Genomic DNA, 24095 nt, shown 5'->3' with positions numbered 1-24095 from the left:
CGTCTGGTAGGAAAAAGATGCGGGCCTCCCAGTAATGGTTTTCGTCCAGCTCAGACACCTGGCAGCGGACGGGGGCGGTGTACTCCAGGGCGGAGGCCTGCAGGTACAGGGCGTGGCCGTACTGCACCTTGTACGGGATGCGGAACAGCACGCTGTTCTCGTACTCCTCCGCCATCGAATCTTATTATAGGTCAGTCATGCAGCTTTATTCTTTAACAGATTGATGGAAGACTAGAAAAAGGGCATCAGATTCAACCTGAAGGAGACCATCATGATGGGCTGGAAGCCCATCCCCTCCCACGTCGGCACCATCGTCGCCTTCCTCGTGCTGTTCGCAGTGTTCCTCTCGATCGGCATCTTCCTCCTCGGTGAAACCCTCAGCCAGCAGACCTACAAGGTCCGATACGACACCTGTCCGCTGAACGAGGTCTGCGTGGTCCACATCAACGTTTCGGCCATGCAGGCCCCGATCATCGTCTCCTACGAGATAGACGGCTTTTACCAGAACATGCGGGGCTACTCCGACTCCTATTCGGATGCCCAGCTGAGTGGCAAGGAGGTGCCCATCAGTCAGCTGTCCAAGTGCGGGCCTGCCAAGTATAACGCCAACTTCTCGACCACCACCAGCATCGGCGGACAGCCGCTCGACCCCGCCGCGCCGGCCTACCCTTGCGGAGTGATCGCCGTCACCTTCTTCAACGACAGCTACAAGTTTACGAACAACCTGGTGGCGATTAACGAGTCGGGGATCGCGTGGCCGAACGACCGGAGCAAGCTGTACAAGGCGCCAGCCAACTGCAGCTCGATCTGCTGGGTGGACCCGACCAACGAGCACTTCATCGTCTGGAGCCAGATCGCCCCGCAGAGCCACTTCCGCAAGATCTGGGGCAGGCTGGACCAGCCGCTGCCTGCAGGCAACTACTCGATCGAAATCGAGAATAACTACAACGTGAGCGGAGTGGGGGGCAAAAAGTACTTCGTGCTGTCCCAGGACACCAAGATTGGCGGCCAGGAGCTGTTCCTGCCGATCGTCTACCTCATCTCCGCAGGGCTGGCCTTGTTCTTCTGCCTCTACTTCTTCATCCACATGGTCTGCAAAAAGAAGTGACTTCATTCACCCGGCCGCCCGCAGCGCCCTGTCCTTCCTCTGCTGATCCTCTAGTGCCTCTTTCTCGTTCTGCGACCGTTCTTCCTCCCCCACGATCTTGAAGTACCGGTCCAGCCTGAACACCGAGTCCGAGGGCAGCGGGTACTTGTCGAAGGTTATGTGCGGGGCCTCGGGCTGCTCCAGGGAGTAGACCAGCTCGTGTCCCAGATAAATGTGGCCGTTCCACTCGCCCCGGACAGTTATGAGGCAGGGCGACTTCAGGTCGGCAGGCTTCAAGGCGTACTTGTGCCGCTGCTACTTGATCCTTGCGATGGCCTCTCTCGTGACCCTGAACACTCCCCCGACCAGAGAGTTTCCGGCCAGCTGTTTCAGCTCAGCAGCGTCTAGCTTGTAGATCGAGGATGGCTTTTTGCCCACCCCGATCTCGCACACAGTGCTGGTCTCCTCGTCGATCGAGAAGAACCGGCCCTCGTGGTTCACACTCCGGTTGCCATACACCGTGCCTGAGAAGATGAACCCAGCACTGTAAAAAGTCACTTTCCCACCGCTCTCGAATTCCACGAAATTAGGGTTGGAGTTGTGCCCGGTCGCAGAATTGAATCCCAGAAACACCTCCGGCCGGTCAGACCCATACCACTTAAAACCCTTGCCCACCCCGTAGACCGCGGATATTGGCGGATGATGCGAAATCTGCTCAGAATAGAAATCCAGCCCCGGCGTACTGCAATGGAAGGTTTCGCCGAGGATGGGGTTGAACGGTTTCTACCCGATCATGCCGACGTTCAGCCTCGTGAGGTTGAAGATCAGGGTATAAGCAAGCCTGTTGGGCAGGTCCGACTGGTCGGCGAGGGTTAGATAGTGCCCCGCCAGGACGCTGCGGATGCCGATCCGCTCCAGGTCCGAGAACCGGTCAAAGATAATCACCGGCAGAGAGATGTTCATGATCGACTTGCCGCTGAGCAGGTTGCTGCCGATCCTCTTTATCAGCATCTTCAACACATCGTTCTGCCTCTGGATCGCGATCTCGTTCACGAAAGTAAGCTCGCCCCTCTCGAGCCTCCAGTTTTCGTTGAGCAGGTAGTGGTCAGCACCGGGAACTGGGCTCCAGCAGGTCGTGGCCAGGACGGCTTCGGTCTTGTGCTTGGCCAGGGCGATCAGGTTGTGATGGCCCCTGGCTTTGATGTGTTCCAGGGCCCGTGGGTATGGCTCCTTCCAGCTAATACTAATCCCCTGGGTTAGATAGTCCTCTTCCTGAGATTTAATTTATTGCACCCCCTGCAGCTACGGCTTCAGACCTGACCCAGACTTTGTGTGCTTGTTCCGCCTGGGCCTGGCGAAAGGCTTGATTTTGACAGCCAGTAGTCCTGCGAAGATACTTTTCGAGGGGTGCTTTTCTAAGAAGGAACGTGACTCGTAACTGATGTTCAAGTTGCCCATTTCTCGGATGAGCTCCCGAGAGCGCTCGATGTTGGCCGCTTGGCTGTAGTAGCCACAGTGCCGCATTTCAAGCAGCTGGATGACCAGACTCTGCTGCGAGTTAGGGTGCCTCAGCACAGCAAAGACTCGTCTCTCAATCTTGCCCCGCACAAAAGACGATTGGCTCGGTACGCCCTCCCCCTCGATGTCCTTGTCGATCAGGTACAGAATGCTTTCCCTGTTCACGGCCCGCCTCATAAAGATAAATTCCCGGCCGAAGGACAGAAACCCGACCGGCTTGTGCCTCTCGGTCATGGTGAACGTGTGTTCCTCGACCTTGGAAATGATGGAGGAGTGCTCGACGCAGGCGTTCCAGTGGTGCGCCTGTTGCAGCAGGTCCATAATCCGCAGAATGTCCACCTCATCGATTATGATGGTCCCCTTGAACAGGCTGCGCCGATGCTGGTGTTGCAGGATCCTCATCCTGTCCTTCACCTCGAGGATGGAGAACTCATCGTCGCCGAAGACATCCTCAATGTCCTTGTCAATACTTTTGTCTGTCATTTCTTACTCGAGACAGGAGTCGTCGGAGTCAGCGCCTTCGTCGTCCTCCACTAGTAATGAATGTCTGTTTTCGGTCTTGAGCTCCTATTTTTCAAGATGCAGCAGGATTTTCTAGCGCCAGTTAACAGCGATCATCTCGCTGGCGCAGCCGATAATGAATTTCCTCTCGCCAGAGAGGCAGAATTGCCATTTGTCCTTCTTGCGAACGAGTTACGAGAATGGCAGCAGCTCCTGCTTTTTAAACTCCCACTTTTTGCCTGCCACAATAAGCCTTACCCCAGCGGAAGTGAGTTCGATGGCACACGGTTTCCAGCCATGGATAAGGCCATCCTTCTTGGCCAGCAGGAGGACCTTTTTATTAAGGCTGAAATTGCCGCAGATGCTCATGAAAATTGTTTTTTGGCCCTCCTTGGGCAGCGTTTTCAGGGTTTCCAGCTAGTCGGGGTCGAGGAGGCAGCACTCCTCGGAGAGGGAGAGAGGCGGGCTGAGTTCGTTGAGGAGGAACTGCAGCTTGGCCTCGACCTTGGGAGGCAGGTAGCCGTTCTCCTTGGCAAACTAGAACTTCTTGCAGGCTTCTTAAAAGCAGAGGTCTTTTTACATTTATAGAGATATCGATCCTATTCATAAACACCGGTCCATGAAAAATCCGGTGATCTAGGAAGACATGTCCTTCAGGGACCTGGACTCGGACTAGTCGTCCGCCAGTAGGCTGCTCATCAGCTAGTGGCCCTCGTTGAGCCGCTCCTCGGCCTGCTCGATCTCTTCCTGAAGGCATCCGAAATTATTTACTGCCCTTTTTAGTGCGTTTTGCATTTTGGCCAGGCTGCGGGCCGGGCACTTTCCCATGGACCCCCCCCCGCTTTTTCCGGGACAGAATAGTCGCCGAGTTTCTTGTGAAAAATTCGTGAGTAAAGCCGACCTTTCCCGGCACGTCCTCGTCGGCCATTTTGGTGAACCCGTAGATGTTGAGCTGCCTCACGAAGGACAGGAAGTTGCAGTGGTTCATGTGGAAGGGCATGAAGAGGGTTTCGAACAGCCTGATGCTGGGGACGATGATGGTCTGGCCGGCCTCGTCCCAGTGGAAGTGGGGCGACTCCAGGGCAAGCAGTTTTCGGAGGAGCTAGGTGAACTTCATCTGCTGCTGGTTGAACTTGTGGCTATCCATCCTTGATATATTATTATGCCCTGTAAGCGATTATCTTAAAAATTATGATCGGCATCGGAATTAATGGGGGTTATTCTGCCCTTTCGAAGGCCTACCAACCCTCAACATCATAACTCGCAATCACCGCCGAAAGTGGTAATTCGACTTCTGCTGCCCCCACACCTGCAGCGTCTTGGTCTCGAAGGGCGCCAGGGACTGCCCCCGCCTCTTGTCCTTGATGGTGTTCATCCCTGCCAGCGACAGCTTGTTGTCCCCCTGCTGGCTGGGCTTGCCTGCAGGCTTCACCACCTTCTTCTGATCCAAGCCAGGCTCTGGTTTCTGCACCACCGGGGTTTACGCCTTGTCTTCTTTTTCTCTGTCCTGAGGTTTCTCCCTTCTGCGCTTATGGAGATCTGCCTCCAGTCGTTCTAGCTGCCGCATGAACCCGTAGTTCGGGTTGATGATGGGCCTGCGAGCGCGGATCTGCTTGAGCGCAGCCGCCAGGGGCACATGCAGGTACTCCAGCATGTAGGCCAGTACCGAGGTGCTGCTCCTCGAGACTCCCGCCATGCAGTGGACCAGCACGTTGCCCTCCTCCCTGGCACCCGCGATGAACTTGGTGATGTTTTTGAACTCACTGCCGAGGTTGAACGAAGGCATGTCGTATGCGTCGATGATTTTGTGGTTGAAGTCCCCCTTCTGGTAGTGCAGGCCGGTGCCGGTGGCCACGGTGAGCACCGACTTGATTCCGTTTTATTTGAGGAGGATCGGGTTGGAGGCGGCCAGGATGTTGCCCACAAAGACTGCGCCTAGTCCCTTCTCGCTGTCCAGCACGCAGTTCATGGGCTGAGTTCCCTTTGGGCCCATAAACATTTTATAATCAACAATCTCTTTTGGATTATTGCGAAATGGTCAGGGGATTGCCATAGATCCTGGAGCCTTTACGGTAATTTTTAATATAATGAAGTCTTTAAAGCAGGTCATCATTTAAAAGTGGTCCTTGCCACTGACAAAGCGGACACTCACGCAGGCAGAGGGGTTATTTATGCTTTTTCTGTCTGAGTAAAAGCATTCTAAGCGCATTTAATCGACCCACGTCTATAAAGAATTTAATCCAGGAAACTTTAAATTCTAGAAAATACATAATCCAGCTGAAGAAATTATCACCTTTGACTAAGGTCTGAAGCCGGCAGATGAGGAGAGCATTCAGCACAAGCTGCTGGCCAATATCGCCCCCATCTGCAATTTCCACTGCCTGTTCATCCCATTCATACACTCAGGCTTGCCACAGCGACCAACTCAGGGCGCCTGGGTGGCCTTGCTAACTCTGCTCGAAAGATAACAGGAGAGATAGCTGCGGGTCGGCTACAACAGCCTGGGAGCAGCCGCCTCGGTCAACAACCTTCACTTTCATCTGCTCTTTCTCGACCAACTGAATGGCTTACCCGGCAAACTGCCCATATAATCCATCAGGGAGAAGGGCAAAAACCCTCTGAAATGGAGGGGCTGCGAAATAAGTCTAATCGAAGACTCGGACTACCCCCTCCTGCCTGTGGTGATTGTCTGTCGTTCGAGTCTGCTGCAAATGGCAGAACTCCTGCAAAAAATAGTGGAGGTCATGGTAGACCGCAACGTCCCTCACAACGTCATGCTTGCGGATGCTGAGACAGCCTATGTAGTCATGCGCAAGTTCTAGGGTGACAGGAAAGTAGGGCCGGGCCTGGGCATCGGCTGGGTTGAGGCCTGCGGACTAGCAGTTTGCAGGGGGCAGTGCAGCTAGGTGAATCTGCGGGACTGTCTGAGGGAGGTCGGAGTGGACCTGCACATCGCAAAGAAGATAATCACTGAAGTGGCAGATTCGCTATAAACTTGATATGGACGTATTTATTGATGAGGTTTGTGAAGGACACCGAAATTCAGCTGCCCCGGATTAGCATCGGGTTTTCGCGGCTGTCGGGTGTGACTCCTCTGCACTCCCAGCCGGCCAAGAAGGACTAGTGGTCCCGCCTCGAGGACTAACTGGAGCCGATGACCACTGACCGTAACCCCAGGCACATCATCAAGCTGCTCCAAAAGGTGAATTCCAGCGCTCCCTGTAAGAAGAAGAAGAACAGGTACAAGCCTCCTGAAAACGACTGGGAAATCAGGGCCGAGAAGAAGAGGCTTATCACCAAGAGGGTCGACCGCATGGACAGGTGGCGCCGGCAGAGCGAGGGCCGCATCCCTCGCAAGGACAGCCGGTCGGACCACCCCGAGAAGGAGTCCTCGCTGCCGCGGATCTCGCGGATCAGCTACGTGCTGGGCAAGTCGGAGGTCATCCACCAGCACATCCAGCACCTGCACCCGCTCGAAAACCAGCCGCTCACAGGCTGGTAGCGTTGATAATTTGCAACTCAAAGAGTTTAGCAATCACAGAAGTGGGACCAGCTGGAGTGTAGGACTCCTTGCTGCGTCAGCTGCTGCCTGGTGCTTGCTGGGTCGGGACTCACTCCTGCGCTGCAGTCCTCCAGGATCACTGTCTTGAAGCCCAGCAGGGCCGCGTCCCTCGCAGTCGCAGCCACGCAGTAGTCGTAGGCCAGCCCCACCACTACCACCCGCTCGATCGCATGCTGCCGGAGCAGACTATCAAGCTCAGTCGGAGAGGCAGCTGTCCCGAACCCGCTGTAGGCCTCTTCACTGGCGTTGGTCCCTTTGCTGACCACATACTAAGCCGGAGGTAGGGAGGGATGAAACTCTGCCCCTGCCGTGCCTTCCACGCAGTGCACTGGCCAGAGGTCTATGGTCCCCAGTGAGTCGTGTTTGATCGAGGTGAATGGCTGTCCGCCTTTATGGTTGGCTGCGAAGGATATGTGGTCAGGAGGATGGAAGTCTCTGGTGTGGACGGTGAGGGTGAAGCGCGAACGGGCGATGAGGTCCTTGATGTTGGCGATGGCCCGGGAGGCGCGAGGGACAGCCAGCGCGCCCCCTTCGCAGAAGTCGTTTTGGACGTCGACCACGATTAGAGCGGTTCTCATTAAACCGACTGGCTAAATCCATATTTAAGCGGGGATATGATGAATTCGGTGGTACTCCGCCAGTGTCAGGGTCAGAGGGGCTTGACCTGAATTTCGAGGGATAGGTACTGGTGCTTTTTCAACACCTCGACCAGCCGCTTGCTGTCGTCCCCCGAGGCTTTCTCCCAGTAACCGCTATCGTATTTCTAGGTGATCCCGTTTTTGTGGTACTCCCCGGTGCAGCGCCAGTAGCAGTTTACCACGTGAATGGCCTTGACCAGGATCGGCGGGTTCAGACTCTGGTCGCGGTTCGGGCACACAGGGCACTTCAGCTTGCGATTGATGAATGCGAAGTCGAAAGTCCCTGTCCCGAGCGGTATTTCCACTTCCCTCCCGTGGTTGATGCATTTCGGGAACTGACAGGTTCCTTCGATAATGAGTCCGAGCGCCTTGGGTGTGACGGCCGGGTTGTGCTTTTTCATGTCCAAGGCCCCGACCAACTTGTTTTCCTAGAAAAAGCGAGCCTTGGGCTTGCTGACTACCGCCTGAACCATCTTGACCACCAGGGTGTCGCCATCCTTAACGGAGTGCTGGTGGAGCGTCTGGATGGGGCTCACGGGGTGTCGCTGATCGGGGCAGTAAAGCTCCATGGTGGAGGTAAACTCGTCGTAGCCGAGCAGGTGGGCGGCCTTGAGACAGACCTGGTAGGCGTTGGTGTGGACTGAGAGGACCAGGGTGAAGGTCTTCTTGTAGTCGGGGAGGCTGACCTTGACCCGGATGTCCCAGTCGTATACCTTTTTCATCCCAAAGTTAATTAATGTTGACTTACCTGACTCTGATGTCCCTTTCCCGGGCGATCACCGTGTCGCCCTTCCAAGGCTACCTCTACCAGCAGGAGTTCGCCCAGCACATGATGTTCAAGGACCATGAAGTATTCGTCCTGGCCGGGGAAGCCGCCTCCCACAACACGAGCGGACCCTCTACCTCTACGGCCAGGAATTGCACGGGCAGCTGATGCTTGGAGTGATTGGGCTGATCAGTTTACACGTATGAGGTTGACCAGAATTAGAGGCAGGTAAAATCCGCAGGCATGAAAAAACCCTGAAGAACCGCACCCACTCCGGCGTCCTCAACAGGGACCACGTCGGGCCTGTCACTCTCGCCTTCCGCGAGGCAGTCGGCGAACTCAACCAGCTCTTCGATCAATACGCTGCACGCAGCCGACTCTGAACTGGGAGACGGTGGACGGCCGCAAGCACTTGCTCTGGCGTCCCTCCGCGGACGACAGCACCTTCATCCAGCACCTGCTCGAGAGCCGAGTCGAGAACCTGTATCTGCTGGACGGTCACCACCGCACGGAGGGTTCTCTCGCAGCCTACAGCTGGCCATCGAGAGAGCGGCAAAGGACAACATCACTGTCACTGGCACGGAGAGCTGGCTGCACTTGTACTCTTGGTTATGCCTTCCAGTGAGATCGAAGTGTTCGAGCAGCGCCGCATTCTCACCTTCGACACGGCTGTCCATAAGATCAAGGACGAGCTGCATGCCCTGCTGCTAAGCATCGCCCCGATTTCCGAGGTGGATGAGGACGAGCCTGCGCTGCCCGGCAAGATACGAATCTGCTTCGCGGGGGGTGCCACCGGATGCTAAACGACAACTACCGCGAGGCACACGAGGTGGAGGCGCTCGACGTGTTCTTCATAAACCAGGTGATCGAGCGGATCCGGGCCGAGTTCGAGGTGGATCTGCACTTCCAGGCGGGGATCAACCCCTAACGGCGGAGTCAAACCAGCTGACGATCGAATTCGTGCCTAACCGACCCGAGGTGATCTTCGACATCGCGGATGCGGGGGGGACGCTGCCGGCGAAGGCGACGTGGATCGAGCCCAAGCCGGCGCTGCGGGCGGTGGTGCGGGTGCCGGACCGGGGGGCTGCCCCCGCGACTGTCCTTTGTGAAGTGATGTCTATGAAGGGCGGGCAGAAATAATAATCAATTATGGAATACGCCAACGAGACCAACTTCGCGAACATCAAGAGCTGGGTGAACCGCGAGGCCACCAAGCTCATCGAGGAGGAGGTGGCCACCAAGACCTACTCCGTCACCGAGGGGCAGATCTGGGCCACCACCATCTGCGAAAAGATACTTAAGTTCCTGGCCGGCCACAACAAGAACTTCAAGTCATCGTCAACTCGATCGTGATGCAGAAGGCCGACTGCGGGCTCAACTCTCGGGGTCCTGCTACTGGGACAACGAGGTCGACGGCAGCGTCACCATCCGCCTCGACTACGCCTCCTTCGTCAGCATCACCAACATCTTCGCCTGCGGCATCTGACATTCATAATGATTTCAACAACCCTTGTTGTCAAGGGCCCTCTCGCCTTCGCCCCCCTCTGGGCCTGTCCCGAGGAAGAGGATCGCGCGCCCCGTCGCTGCCCTGGACGCTGCCCTCCGCGCCCACCAGCACGCTGCCCGCCACCCTGAGTCCCTAGAAAGCTCTGGTCCGCCTCTCCGAGCTGCCAGCTTCACCGACCCCACCAACTGGGGCATGGTGGTGACCGCCTTCGCCTGTCTCTCCCAGCCCAAGCCACCCAACTTCGAGGCCGCTCTTAAAAGGCTCCTGCTCAACTGCAAGAAAGCAGTCCTAGAAGGTATGCTGACACTGATAGGCTCACTCCGACACGACTCTCAGAGGCTCGTGGGTTTTAAGCTAGCCTGCTTTCAAGCCGGGACTAGAAGGTGGTCGCCTGGAAGGATGGTAATAAGCCTCTACTGGGAGAACGAATATTGAAGCTGGACATCTCTCCAAAAGAAAAGCTAGAACTGCTGGGCGGCTGGACTCACCCGCCCTGCAGCGAGCTGCTGCCCCTGCTGATGACGACTCTGGGATGGCCCGAGCTCTCCGACGAAGGCCTGGCGGCTCTGATGGTGCGGGTGCTAACGAACCCAGCCTGTCCTTGCTCTTCAGGTTGAACTGCCACCTTCCGGCTATCTCCCGGCTGAAGAAGAGCAACCCCTCCCTCGAAAAGCTGTTGACCGACTGTCTACATGGCCGGGGCAGCAACTACTCCCAGCAGGAGATCGGCACGGGGTTAACCCCCAAGAATTCGTGCGCAAGGCCAAGCTCATGCGCTTCATCCAAATGTGCGAGTCCCAGCGGCTGCAGCCCTTCAAACAGCTGGAAAAAGAATTCGGAGGGCCGTTCCGAGGTGGAGGCGCTACTTTTCGAGCTCACCGGGAGCAGCTGGTCGAGCTGAAGATCGACGAGGAGCAGGATGTGGTGCGGATCAAGAAGATCCGGCACAAGTTCTTTGGAGAAGAGGAGCTCGACGCCTTGGTGGCCAAGCTGTAGGCGCTGGCCTGCGAGTGACTCTGAATGATCATCAATGCAACCCGAAGACCCCTCCACAGCGTTCGCACCTGTCCGCTGAGTACGACTCCATGAGCTTGAACTCGAGCTCGAACACCTTGCTGTTCAGCTCCTTCTAGGCCTTCCGCAGCTTCTGCAGCTGGCCCTCTAGGCTGGTCCGCGCCTGCTGCAGAGCCTCGCACTCCCGAACCTTGCCGGCCAGCTCCCGTCCTGTCCGCTCCAGCTCCCGCCTCAGCTTTTCGAGTTCTTTGCGCAGGGCGCTGTCGTCCCCGGCGGCTCTGCGCTGCTGTGCACTTTCCAGAGCAGCATTGAGCTTCCGGATTTCCTCCTGGAGGCTGGCGTTGCGAGAAGTGAGGGTTTTGCTCTCGCGCTCATGCTTTCCGACTCTGAGCTGCAGGTCGTTGAGCTCGCTGGCGTGCTCTTTCCGTAGCCCCTCCAGTTCATCTTCGAGCTGCTTCTTTCCTCTTATGATGACTACAAAGAGCCCAGCAGCTCTAGATCCGGGCCTTCAGCCGGGCCAGCTCCTTGCTATCGGCTGCGCCCTTAACCCTGGCCCTTGCAGCCAGCAGTTCTTGGTTTAGTTAGTCGATCCGGTCTCGGAGTGCCTGGCTGCAATCCTGCTCCTCTCCCAGTGCCTGCTTCGCTGCCAGCAGCTGCTCCCTGAGCTGGTCAATCTGCCTTCTGGCTGGTCGCCTTACCGCCCCTCTCAAGCTATCGGATTCGCGCCTGGTAGCTTGATTCCTTGCTTGCAAGGCTTTCTTGACTAGCGACGAGAGCGGCTGCGGCCTAGTCCAGCTCAGTTTCGAGCCCAGCGATCCGCTCGTCTCGGAGCCTGGCCACCCGCTCATTCTTCTGCTCAGCTTACCGCAGCTTTGCCAGTCGCTTAGATATATCGTCCCTCTCCCTTTTCCAGTTCCTGAGCATTGCTTTATTTGTCCCTCAGCTATTCTTACAGACTTGCAACTCTCAGCCGCCAAGTTTATTCCCCCTCGCCTGTCTGCATCTGCTCCTGCAGCTTCGCAATGACCTTGTCCTTGGCCAAGAGCAACGCCCTGCACTCCGCCAGTTGTTGTGAGAGAGTGTCAAGGGCCTGCTGGTGTTCAAGCGTCAAGTCCTCGAGCTTGGCGGCGTGCTCCTTCTCGAGGGTGATGACGTAGACCTCGAGGTCTGCCAGCTGGCTCTCCTTGTCGTGGTAGAGGGCCAGGAGGTTGACGTACTTGGACTCGTCCGCGCGCTCCTCGTTTTCGTGGCTGGACTTGCTGGCTTTGTGCGACTAGGACTCGTTCTCTTCCTCCAGGATGATCGAGTTCTTGATGTTGACCATCTGCGGTGGACTGTCGTGCTCACTTGCTCGGCTGCGGGATCTCGGGGTCGCCCCGCACCAGCGTGACCTCTCCTGCAGCTGCGCGTTCTGCTACTGCAGCAGGGTCAGCTTGCTCTTCAGCTCCTGCTGTTCCGAAAGGGCCAGCTTGGCAGCCTGCAACTCCTTCTCCAAGTCAGCCAGCTGGGCCGCTAGGGTCTTGTTGGAGTTGGTGAGGCTGCCGATGTCCTTGACCGCGATGGTGAGCTTCTCTGCCTTCTCGGCGCGGTCCCTGCCCGCAGCCTACAGCTGCTTCTCGCTAGACTATTTTTCGGCCTTCAATTTGTCGTACTTGTTCATCAGGGAAAAGTACTCTTTGTTAGAGTCTTCTTCAAAAGCCCGCAGTTCCTCGACCCTGCTCCTCAGGGCGGCCACTTCAGCCTCCAGCCCTGAGCGACCCTGTTCCAAACCCTATCTCAGCCGCTGGCCCTCGGCAGCCTCGCTCTTAAGACGGGCTAATTCCTGTTTGCCATCCGAGGCCTCCTTTAACGCAAGTTCTAGCTGCGCATGCATCTCCTCCACCTTCAGACGACTGTCGTTGGAAGATGACTTTTAGCGAGACTCTAAGGCCTCCAGCTTCGACCTGCAGGACTACAGCTCCCTGCTGAGGGACTCTCTGCCCTCCACCGCGGCAGTCATGTCCTTGCGCAGGCGGTCTGCCGCTTTGCTGAGTGCCTCGCGCTCTCCAAAGAACTCACGGAAATGTGCCCCCACCGATTAAATGCCCAGCCTGGCCAGCTCGCGCTCCTGCTGCTCCCCCAGTCTCCGTGCTTTGAGGATGCCAACAATCTCCGTGAGCTGTGCCCGCAGACCAGCCAGCTTCTCGCTGTCCTTGGCAAGACCCTAGAGCCTGACCTCTAGCTTGGACTTGGCCTCGTGAGACTACCTGAGCTTGCGGATGAACAGGTCGACTGACTGGACGGTTAGCTCGAGGGGGTGACTGAAGTGCTGAAGGCTGGATTGCCTTATTCTGTTTAACAGGTCCTTGTAGAGGTTGATGTCCAACTCGTGCTGTCTGCAGAGTTGCCGCTGTTTGGCTAGTTCCTTCTCAAGCGCTGACGCCCGCTCTGACTACAGCTCAAGGGCCTCCTCGGACTTGGCGACCCTCGCCAGGTGGTTCTTGAGCTCAAGAATGTACTTGGAGTTCTTGGCCTCGATCTCACTCTTCAGCAAGTCGATCTCCTCCTGGCAGGCCCGCAGCCGACTACGCAGCTTGGTGACCTCGTCCAAGTCCTTTTAACGACTGTGCTCAATCACCCGTGATCGCTATTCAGTGATTCTGGACTGCACCTGCACCCGCGAGGTCACCTCCTTCTTGACCCTGCTCGAGGGGAGTTGGACCTCGACTCGAACCGGCTGAACGCTTCCATGTTGTCGAACTTGGAGGGCAGGTAGTACAGCACGTGGTCCCCCTCGTCCTCACTCGGCAGGCTCTCGGAGGTGGAGAGGGCCTCTTGTGTGAACCTGAGTTTGGCCTCCTGGTCCGGACAGTGCTCCCAACGCAACTGGATGCTGCGCGAGCCGTGCGGCTTTAGGTCCACCGGGAAGTTGGCCACTCCAGCAAGCTTTTCACCTGCCTTGGTGCGAATCACAAGCGAGAAAGTGGTCTTGAGCGATCGGTCGGAGTCACCGCGGAGTTTGATTTCGAGGGGCTGGTCTAGGTGGACGGTGCCCTCCTGGATGGGGTACTCGTGGGAGACGACCTCCTTGCCGAGCCGCTTCCAGATGAGGAGGACCCTGCAGGTGAAGCGGATGGAGATGCTGACAGAGATGGCGGACAGGCGGACGACCACGCTCTGTTTCATTTAAATTGGATTGGGCTAATTTATATCATGATCGTCCGGGGGAGCAGCCGTGGCGAGAAAAGAGGCAGCTCGGACTCATCGACTCCATGAAAAAACGCATCCACTGCCTCGAGGCCCGCCAGGCCCGCAGCCACCGCCACCTCGCCCTCGAAAAACACTTCGAGGCCAAGCGCCAGGCAGTCCGCCAGAAGTTCATCGAGCACAAGCAGAAGGTCGCAGAGTCCATCCGCAAGAGGCGGTCTCCGGACGTCCGCACAGCATTCGCAGGGCCCAGCTCAGAGCGAAAGCACCTGCAAGAGATGGTCAGCTTCATAAGGCCGCCCGTGTCCCCTCGGAACGTCCAGCGCAAAATAGAGAAACAGAAGGTCGCCGCCAAGCTGGAGAAGAAGAAGACGCAGCAGCTGGAGATGAACCGCACTCGCCGATCGAAGGTCCGGTTGCAGCTGCAAAGCGCCAAGTCGAATATCGCCCGCTATTGGGAAAACCGCAAGAGCATGATCAGCGAGAGCCGGTCCATCGACCGCTCGGACAGTGAGATCTACGTGAAGCATCTCGAGAGGGACTTGTTGACGCCGATGCTGAAGCGCGAGCAGGAACTGCTGATCTCGCTGTCGGGGTAGCCCCGGAAGCGGCCCTCAATGCGCTCGCTGCCAGGCCGGCGCTCGCAGTCTTCGACCACCAGGCGCTCCAAAGTTATGATCGTGCAATGACCCTTCTCACAGAAATAAGATGATTTCGTTTCAGGACGAAGACAGTGGCACCTTCGAGAATGGCGCCAGTGCGAGGCACTATGGCCTCCTCCGCACCTTCTTCCCTCGCAAGGATGGCAACTACCTGGTTTATCTGGGCCCGCACTGGTACGTTCACCTCACCGGCCTTCTGCTCTACACTCTTGCTCTGTTGCTATTCAATCTCTACGCCACCGTCAACTTCACGCTCTTCTGGAAAGCGGGCATTGCAAGCGTCCACGTCTGTTCGGTAGCCACCTTCCTTGCGATCGGGCTCGTGAACCCGGGACTTGAAGCGTAGCAGGAGGTGGACCTGCCCTTCGCGGCAGACCGGTACTGCAGGACCTGCAGACTGGTGCGGCGGAGGGGCACAGTGCACTGCAGGGACTGCAATGTGTGCATAATCGAGTATGATCACCACTGCCCGTGGATAGGCAAGTGCGTGGGAGGCAAGAACATCAAGTGGTTCTACGCCTTCCTCTCGAGCATGGCGGCGGCCTTCCTGGTGGGAGTGCTAGGCGTCATGGGTCTCGGAAACAAGCCTCTTTAGTGACTCCAATTTTAATGAGCAAGATAAAGTCGGAAGGCAGTCTCAAGGACGACCTGCTCAACAAGAGTCTGGCAGAGTACTGCTCTAGCTTTCCTATGGCCTACGAGCGCACTCTTGAAAGCAATTCCTTCAACGAGTCCTTCTTTAGCAATTCGCGAGAAAATGCCATCTTCTTCTCTGCCAGCCTAGTCAACCGACTCCTCAGCCTCAAGGCCCCGAGCCTACGGAACGCGGCCCGTTCCACCAACGAGGCCCTCGAGTGGCAGGTGTTCCTGAAGACCCGGCTCTCAGGTGCAGCGGGACTGAACAAGGAGGAAGTTACACGGGTGATGATCCAATTCTACCGGAAGCGGAGGGGCCACGAGTGCACGGTCGAGCGGCTGGCCAAACTAGGCATCGATATCGACATGCAACAGTTCAAATCCACCGAGATCAACCACAACTCGAAGCAGATGTACTGCGAGTTCATGGAAAAGCAGCATCCTCGGTACCCCGAGGCGGCTGAGGTTCTGGGCTGGTTGTAGCAGTGGTTCGCGGAGAAGGCCTGCAAGCGCCGCATGCAAGTGCTCTGCCACCAGGCGGAGGCTCTCGGCTTTTTCGTCAAGCCCGAGTAGCTTGGCTACCCGGATGGCCGGATGAAAGATGACCTGCCGCACGAGACCGAGTGGATCAAGGAATATCTCCGGACCACCGCAGCGAGCCAGGGCTGGCAGGAGTCCAACTTTGACCTTCTCTTCAAAATCGACCGGGAATTCAAGGACATCTCCTAAGCCCTCGAGAAGTCGTACCTGAACGTCTACGTTGCAGGCTTGAGCATGAAGGAGAAGGAGCTCCGGGAGCAGAAGCAGCTCGTGCAGCACAAACTCAGCACCGATGACAAGGAGTTGCTCGCAGTTGAGGTGGTCATATAGCACCGGCACGAGGACGGTAGCAAAGTCCGTTCGGAGGCGCGCAGGCTGCTCGACAGCATTCGGGATAGCGAAGTCGAGTTGCAGAAAATCGAGCATTACGAATTCTGCCCGCCCGGCGCCGTCTGGAGGCTGGCCTAGAGCAGTAGCGAGGACCTGCTGCGGACCCACCTCACGCGACAAATCCGCTTCCCACAGGCATACTTCTGGCTGGACCTGTTCTGCTGCCATTCAAGTAGCCAGCTCGAATGCACCCTCGAGCGCGAGGCCCGAGACCAGGCCCCCGAGGCAAACCATCTCAAGTACTACCTCCGTTTCCTCAAAGTCGAGGTCAGCCAGGCCCGTCTTGCAACTAACCGTCTGCTCTCATATACTAATTACTTTCGCTTTCTGCAGCAGCGGGTCAACCGCATCGCTGCCCCGCCAGTTGAAAACCCCGTCGACAACCAGGGCTGCGCCCTTGAGGCCTGCCACTCTTTGGCGGGCTACAGGCGGGCCTTCAGGGCCGAGCCAGGCATGTTCGCAGCCACCAGCACAGTGCGCCCCCACCTGATCCGATATGGGCTGGCCCGGTCGAGGGAGTGTGGGCCAGCTGTCATCGACCGGGTTAAAATCATCGACCAACAAGTCTATCTCCTCAGCGTGGCAGGGAAGAAGCTTGTCAGCGAGGGCGCCTTTGCCGACTTCTTCTTGCTGTTCGAGGAACTGGAGCTGTGCCTGTCGATGTGCTGCCAGAAGTAGCGGCCGCAGGTCCTGATTGGGACCCGGCAGCTGCTACAGGCGTACCAGCGGCTCGGCCTGGCCAAGGTCACCTACCTGCGGCAGCTGGAGGAGCTGCTGTAGTAAGAGCAAGAGTTTGTGACAAGGCTGGTGCTGCAGGTGATGGCGCAGAGGGTCCGTCTGCCGATCGAATTCATCATCAAGAACAGCTTTGAGTACTTTAAGGACTCTGACCTTGAGGAGGTGGAGGGTGTTGACCTCAAGAAGCTGAGGAGTGCGGAGACGGAGGGCCTGCAGGACTCGAAGACGGTTGCGAAGGGCTATGTTCTGAAAGTCCTTGGAGTCGAAAGTGAGATCTTCGAGTTGACCAGCACAATATTGGAGCTAATTTCCAGAAAATGCAGCACTGACCGGCGGCAGCGGCTGAAGTTCCTGCAGCGCCTGGAGCACTCCAAGAAGCTGGCCTGCAGAACCCCCGCTGAGGAGCTCAGCTTCTACCGAACTGCCCTGAACGAGCTGCGGAAGTCGCTGATCTTGGACCGGGCGATCTACTTCCGGACGTACCTTGAGTTCGACTTCTTCCTGGACCCGTTGGCGAAGGAAATGCACCTGCGGGAGTTGTTTTACGACAAGGGGAGGCCTCGCTCCCAGGACCCGAAGCACAGACTGGACTGCTTCACCTTTGCCGCCTTCCTGAAGATCCGCAGCCGGGTCGAGAAGTAGGTCTTCAGGAGCGTGGCGCTGCTCGAGCACTTTGAGGGGGCCAATGTCTTCAAGCACCTGTATCAGAACCCCCTATTCTGCATCTACGATGAGCTCAAGCTTTTCACCAACTGGAGTGCTCCTGGGTTCTTTGCCAAGCACTCTATTCAGGAGCTGGAGGCCACCCTCGAGGCGGCCATGCTGGCCCGCCTGGTGCTCCACCACGCCCTGGTGCTGGGCCTGAGGCTGGCGCGGGCTGGGCTGCCAGGCCTAGACCTGCTGCGCAAGCTGGAGGACATTGAGACCGAGGCCAGCCGAGAGGACAAGGTTAGTCCGCACCAGCATTTCATTGCCGCCCTCCACAACTTGCTGCACCATCTGACTTTACATGCTGAGCTGTTCGAGTTCCAGGAGGTTGAGCTGCCGGTGCAAGTGCCTCTCGGCGAGGAGAACGAGTGCCCCGACAGCCAGCAGCCGTACTGTTTGGAGACTGCGGGCTGCCTGTGGGACGAGTGGCGCCGGGACGAGGGGCAGGTTCACGTGGCATAGCCGCGGAAGGCCTGCCGTTGGCACTTCACGCAGCGTCTCTACACTTAGAAGACTTTACTTGGGGTGCGTCAGAGTAGTCCCAAAATGCTTTTTCTGAAGTACTACAAGGACGACCTCTCATACCTGCACAACAAGCCACTCTTCCGCTACCGCCTCCACAAGGAGCTTTTCAGCAAAGTGTCCAAGCTCCTTCTGCTGGAGAACTGCTTTGAGGCCGACCGCAGGCTGGCAGTCTTCTTCCTTGGCGGGTACCCCCGGATGCGGCCCACCCGGGCCACCCATACTCTGGCCATCTAATTCTGCGTCTCCCTGCGCCATTTTTTCCGGCAGACCGAAGAGATCCGCGGACACATCCGGGCTTTCCGCAAGCACATTTCTGCCTTCGCGGTCGAGGAGGAGACCCTCATCTACCTCGAGATGCTTAAGAAACGCATCCTCTGTGAAATCGTTTGCGCCCTCCTCGAGCTGCAGCGGGAGGCCAACCCTGACCGAGCCCTCATGCTCCTTCTACTCGAATAGTTGATGCTGCCGCATCTGCTTCACGTGGTGGTCCAGGGCTCGGATCCTAGTCAGGACCTCGACCCGAAGTACAAGACAGAATTCGCAGTACTCAGTCCGAAGATGAGGCGGGTCAGTCAGGCCTTTCTCAATCGCACCCGCTCAAAGGAGGCCAACCTGGACCGCCTGATCGCGGCGGTGGTCACTATGAGCGAGGGGTGGCCAGTTACTGCGCGCATCGAGGCACCCGCCTAGAGTACTAGAGCCTTTTCCTGGCGCAGAACATGTTTCGGTAGAAGAACTACCTGCTGTACGAGAGGGAGGCCACGCGGTTCATCGGCACAAGATCCGCTACTATGTGCTCAGCGAAGCCACCGCCGCCCTGCTCGAGGGACGGCAGCTGTTCTCCTCTTGCCAGAGCCCTCAGACGGAAGCCAAGGTCGCAGAACCTGCGTTCACGAAACGGCTGGCTACCTAGTGCCGGATGCGGGAGAAGAGGCAGCTGGCCTGCATGCCGCGACTGTAGGACCACAGCCCCGACCGGTACGAGAGCATGATCCGGGCGACGGCGGCCCTTGCGCTGGCCCTGCAGCGGCTCTTCCTCATCAACGACGAGCACCACGTCTACTCCTCTGGAGAGGAAGAACTGTTCACTCTGAAAGAGGAGGGCCTAATCTACAAACAGCGAGTGACCTAGAGCAGCCATCACCTAGAGATGCTCAACGGGGAGCCTGCCCTCATCTACGAGCCAGGGCTGCTCAGGCAGATCAGCCGGGAATTCTTGCAGCGGGTTGCCTACGAGCGAACCGTCATGGGGCTGAACGCAGAGCCGGTGCGGCGGAAGGTCGAGCTGGTGGAGCAGGACGTGGTCTGGATGGGCGAGGAGAAGCAGCGGGTGATGCAGGCGGGACGGCTGCTGTCAGTGCGGATCAACTACAGCGTGCAGATCATGAACGCCTTCAAGAGGAGCATCTCGCTGCTGCTCTTCGAGCCCAGCCGCTACCACTTCCAGTTCAAGAAGCTGGAGCGGCTGGTCAAGTTCAACAGTTTCGAGGCCGAGCAGCGCACGGCCATCAAGGCGGTCCTCCGCAAGACAGAGGAGACCCGCGCGCAGGCAATCCACGGCCAGAAGCAACTTATCCTGGCCAGCAAGCAAAGTCTCTACGATATGATCGAGGAGGCAGGAGTCGCCACCCACTGTCGGATCGTGAAGCTAGACCAAGAAATCGACCAGGACCCTGCCAAGCTCGAGCTCTTCAGCCTCAAGCTCCGGGCCAAGAGGGTCAACCCTGCGGTCCTGCACAAGGAGGTCGAGTAAGTCCACACGGAGGGACAGCCAAGAAGGGCGGGGATGCGGGTGCTGCTGCGGACGATGAAGTGCTTCCACGTGCTGCGGATGGCGGCGCTGGGGCGGCGGCTGTAGCACAACGTGGTGAGCATCGATCGGGACCAGCAGCTGGACCGGCTGGTGTCGAGCATCCGGGAGCTGGAGGACCTGCTGATCCAGCTGAGCAGCGAGTCGCGGGAGAAGAAGAAGATGATCGCGATAATAAACAACCAGAACAACGAGCGCCGGCGGGAGGTGCGGGACATCTGGTTCGAGCGCATCTACAAAATGTGCAAGCTCAAGAAGTTCGACTTCGGCTGACATCATTTATTATGGACCACTTCAAGATCCAGGCCCTCGCCGCCCAAAACGCCAGGCTCGTCGCTCGCCTCGACGTCCTCAAGGAGCGAGCCGCCGCCGCTGCCCGCACCCGCACCGCTCTTGAGGACAGCCTCGCCTGCTGCGCCTCCCTGCTCGAAGGGCTGGCGGTGCCCTCGGCCGGGCCTCTCTGCAGCTGGCCCAGAGGGTGGACAGCGAAGAAGGGCTGAAGGACTGGCCGGACTGCTCTGCGCTGTTGGAGATACTCCTAAAGGGTCATAATTTCGAATAGAAGGGCCTGCTGGCCGAGCAGCTGCTCGCCGGAGTCAAAAACTTCGAAGTCCTGCTTGAGCTGGCGCTCACTCGGAACTACGAACTGGGAGTCGAGATCAAGCCCGTAGAGCAACGTCCCACAATCGCGCTCAAGGAGCTGGCTGTCTTCCGAGAAGAGCGGGAGCAGCTCGAGTCCAGGGTAGAGTTGCTGGAGGCCCGTCTGCGCTTCCTCGCCGAGTTTACTGACAGCCCCGAGCACATCGAGACTGAAGAGTTTGGTTGCGTCTGCGGAGGGTACCGACTGCAAGTCAATGAGCGGCAGGTTGCCGAGCCGAGTCTTAGTGAGGGTCTTGAACAGCTGCTCGGCTCAGGGGAACGGACGAAGCAGCTCAAGTAGGAAGTAAGTCGGCTGGCCAAAGAACTGGCCTAGATGAAGGCCGGGCAGCTGTCCGTCCCTTTCCGGGCTGTGGGGCCTGAGAAGTGATCAGGTCGCAGGCCTATCAAGGCCTAGTCGCTGACAGCATGCAGCTGTTCGAGAGTCATGTTGCCTTGCGGCACGCCCATGCAGAATTCATGGCCGTGTGGAAAGGCGTGAGCAAGAGCGCCTGGGTGCCTTTTCCGATTACCTGAGTAAACTACAGGCCCGGGCCGAAGCCCAGGAAAAAGACTCCCTGCAAGTGATAATAGCCAAAGCCGCTGATGAGTGGTAGAACAGGCTGGCCGTACTGCGAGACTTCGAACTGCCCTGCTAGTCGAAAGAACTCAGGCTGCTGGCCTAACGATGCAGAAACGCAGAGGCGATGTTGCAAGGCGAAATTGCCCGGTAAAAAGAGGACCTGGCCAGGCGCCCCCGGCTGGAAGATCTAGACCAGCTGCGGCGGGCCCGCAACCAGCCCACCCCGGACAACTGGGAAGACTGCCTGAAAGCGCTACGGGCAAGGGAGATCAAGCTGGAACGGACCCTGCTGCGGAGGTCGATAAATGCAACTTCATCATCAAGAACTACGAGGAGGAGAACCAGCTCTTGACCATCAAGTACAACGAAATACGCAACCGCACCGACGAGGCCCTCACTGCCTTCAAGAGGCTCGAGAGCCATGTTAGCCAGGTCGGCAAGGAAAATCTCCTCCAGGCCGCCACTATCGAGCGACTCGTCCGTGAGTCTCATGAGCTCCTGTCCACGGTCACCTAGCAGCACTCGCTGCGAATCCTGGCCGAGTAGCTGGCGGCGCGTGGACACGAGTACGCCGAGGAGCTTGAACTGCTCAGGCAATAAAATCTGCTACTTACTGCCAAGACCACCGACCTCGAGGCCCTCTTCCACCAAAACGAGATGACCCGGCTACAGCGTTAGAACGACGAGCGGTCCTTCGGCGAGCAGCTGTAGAACACTCGGGCGGCCCTGCAGGAGACGCTGGCTGGGCTAGAAGAGGCGCGGGTGGCAGTGGCGGAGCGGGACCGGGAGGTGCGCACCCTCCGAGAGCAGGAGGCCGTTCTGCTGGGCAAGTTCCGTGCGCTGAGGGAGAAGGTGACCTGCTCAGGGTGCAAGAGCAACGAGAAGTCGGAGCTGCTGGTGAAGTGCGGGCACCTGCTGTGCGGGGGGTGCGCGCAGGGCCTGATAACGAACCGGAAGCGCGAGTGCCCGCTGTGCAGCACGAAGCTGGACAAGGGCGACCTGCGCAAGGTGAGTCTCAGCTGATTGATGTTACAGGTCAATGCCCGAAGACGGACAGCCCACAGTACTCAAAATAGAGAAAGCCATCCTAGTCGTGGTGTAGGTCGTATGTTTCCTTGATGGTGTTGCGGAGAGGCACCATCTTCCCTTGGTGTAGCAGCAGCACCTGCTCGGCCACGGTGTGGCTGTTCGCGTCCTTGAGCTTCTCTTTTATGCTCCGCAGCAGCGAGTTGACCTTGTCCGTCGCCTCGAGCATGAATTTGCGCTACTTAAGGGTGGCCACCTTCCGGTGCATGAACCTCTCGATGGGCTCGCAGATGATCGGGTAGTGGTCCGGGTACTTGCCCATGTACTAGGCAGAGAGGGCCTTCCTCTCCTCGAATGACAGCCGCTACTTGAACGTGAGCTCTTGCATTACAACAATTCTATCAATTCTGGCCTTTGCGCTTGTACAGCACATCCAGCATTTCTTTCACCTTCCGTGAGTTCAGGTGCAGCTGCGCCGCATCCTTCTCGAAACTGTAGTACGGCAGGAAGTTCAGCTTCTGCCGCTTGAGGCAGCTGCTCAGGTCCAGCCGGAAGGCCGCCTCCCCCCCGGGCCCCTTCACCTTCTTGCCCAGCTGTCCCTCCGCCACCAAGTCGTTTCCCAGGAAACCCTTTATTTTCATTATAATCACTTGGCCTCCCCCGCCATTAAATAGTGATGCCCTGCCTTCACGAACCGGGCCCTCCCAAGCCAGTCGAAGGCCACCCACTCCACGCCTCTGCACTAGATCCCCGCAGTCCCCCACTCCTGCGCCAGGGTCTGCTGGGCCACGTACTTGCTCAGCTGGTGGGTCCCTTTCGGCACCACTCCCAGCACGTACTCGGCCGCCAGGATGGTGCTCGCGAAGGCGCAGAGAGTCGGCTCGATGGTCGACATGAACAGGAGTCCGCCAGGCTTCAGTCTCTGTCTGACCTGCTCGAGGAATAGTGTCCTGCTCGAGACATGCTCGATGACTTCCATGGCAGTGATCACATCGAAGCTCTCACTCACAGAGGACAGTTCTCCGTGGTGGTATGAGATTTTGAGATCAGAGGGGCAGTGGGCCCTTGCCTGCTCAATTGAAGTCAAGCTGCTGTCCACTCCAGTGACCTGCCGAGACCCCAGCCGGGCAAGGCTCTCGGCCAGCATGCCGGCCCCACACCCCACGTCCAGCACCGAGCAGTTCTGCAGGCGGGGCCCGAGACGGTCCCGGATGAACTGGACGCGCAGGTAGTTGTACTCGTAGAGCAGGGCCATGGAAGAGTTGGGGGCCCACCAGCCTGCCAGGCGGTCGAAGTTGGCATGGTCTTTGGGGTCTATGGTGGTCATACGTCTGACCCCTCTCAGCAGGTACATGGAATATATAAGAGCATGTGACATGATTATCGGGGGGGGGTTCAATTGAGGTCTTCTTCCTCGAGGTCCTACCTGACTGTGGTCTGCTTGATGAGCAGCCCGCCTGGCTTCACCGTTGACTTCTCGTAGCCGGACAGCTCCTCAAAGATGCTCAGCCTTCGCCTCTCGATCTCGAGGCCCATATCATCGCCGTCCTCGTGCACTTCCAGCTTGGATTATTTTTGTTTCAGGCTCTTCAGGCTGTTTTTCTTCTCGAACATGAGCTCCTCGGATTCGCCTGCCTCGGGCTTCTGCTTGGTCCGGGACTTCTTGGAGGGCAGGTTCTCGAACTTCTGGCTTGAATCAGGGAGTAAATCGTCCAAGAAGATCAGATCCTCTTGGTCTAGCTTTGGCTCAAGCTACTGCGAAAAGCTGAGAGGAGCTGGGTCTTCTGGCGCCTTGCTTTTTCTGCCCCTCGGTGCCACAGGGGGCTCGTCTTCGAAGGCCTCCTCGCCTTGCTTGAGCTGTGGACCAGGCGCTGGCTGAGGCTCAGGATCGGGCTTTCTGGAGCCTTCCTCCTCGAAGTCTTCAAAGTCATACTAAAGCCGCAGCTTCCTCTGGCGCTTTTTCTCTTTGATGACTTTGGGCCTTTGGCTGCTTTAGTTAAAAGCTTCTTAAACAGTAATCTTCTGGGCAGATCCTTCCAGAGCGTTTTCGGCTTGGCTGGGG

The 24095-nt window shown here is 57.8% G+C and overlaps 3 protein-coding genes across 3 annotated transcripts; 1 reads left to right on the top strand and 2 right to left on the bottom strand.

Moving 5' to 3' along the window:
• The first annotated feature begins 271 nt into the window (after positions 1-271).
• Positions 272-1108, top strand: LOC127595000 (uncharacterized). The gene has a single exon (XM_052056721.1). The coding sequence runs from the start codon at positions 272-274 to the stop codon at positions 1106-1108; it is 837 nt and encodes a 278-aa protein (XP_051912681.1).
• Positions 1109-6634: 5526 nt separating this feature from the next.
• LOC127594999 (nicotinamidase-like) lies at positions 6635-7246 on the bottom strand. The gene is made up of 2 exons (XM_052056720.1): positions 6998-7246; positions 6635-6937 (listed from the first exon to the last, which is right to left on the bottom strand). Exons 1-2 carry the CDS (start codon positions 7244-7246, stop codon positions 6635-6637), a joined length of 552 nt encoding a protein of 183 aa, XP_051912680.1.
• A 15529-nt stretch (positions 7247-22775) lies between these two features.
• Positions 22776-23569, bottom strand: LOC127594998 (ubiquinone biosynthesis O-methyltransferase-like). Its single transcript, XM_052056719.1, has 2 exons — positions 23460-23569; positions 22776-23373 (listed from the first exon to the last, which is right to left on the bottom strand). The coding sequence occupies exons 1-2, from the start codon at positions 23567-23569 to the stop codon at positions 22776-22778; spliced, it is 708 nt and encodes a 235-aa protein (XP_051912679.1).
• Between the last annotated feature and the right edge of the window lie 526 nt (positions 23570-24095).

The sequence above is a fragment of the Hippocampus zosterae genome, unplaced genomic scaffold, assembly GCF_025434085.1.
Source record: "Hippocampus zosterae strain Florida unplaced genomic scaffold, ASM2543408v3 HiC_scaffold_352, whole genome shotgun sequence".
Classification (NCBI taxonomy): Eukaryota; Metazoa; Chordata; class Actinopteri; order Syngnathiformes; family Syngnathidae; genus Hippocampus; species Hippocampus zosterae.
Note: the sequence above shows the minus strand (reverse complement) of the source record. Positions and strands in the feature narration are given on the sequence as shown.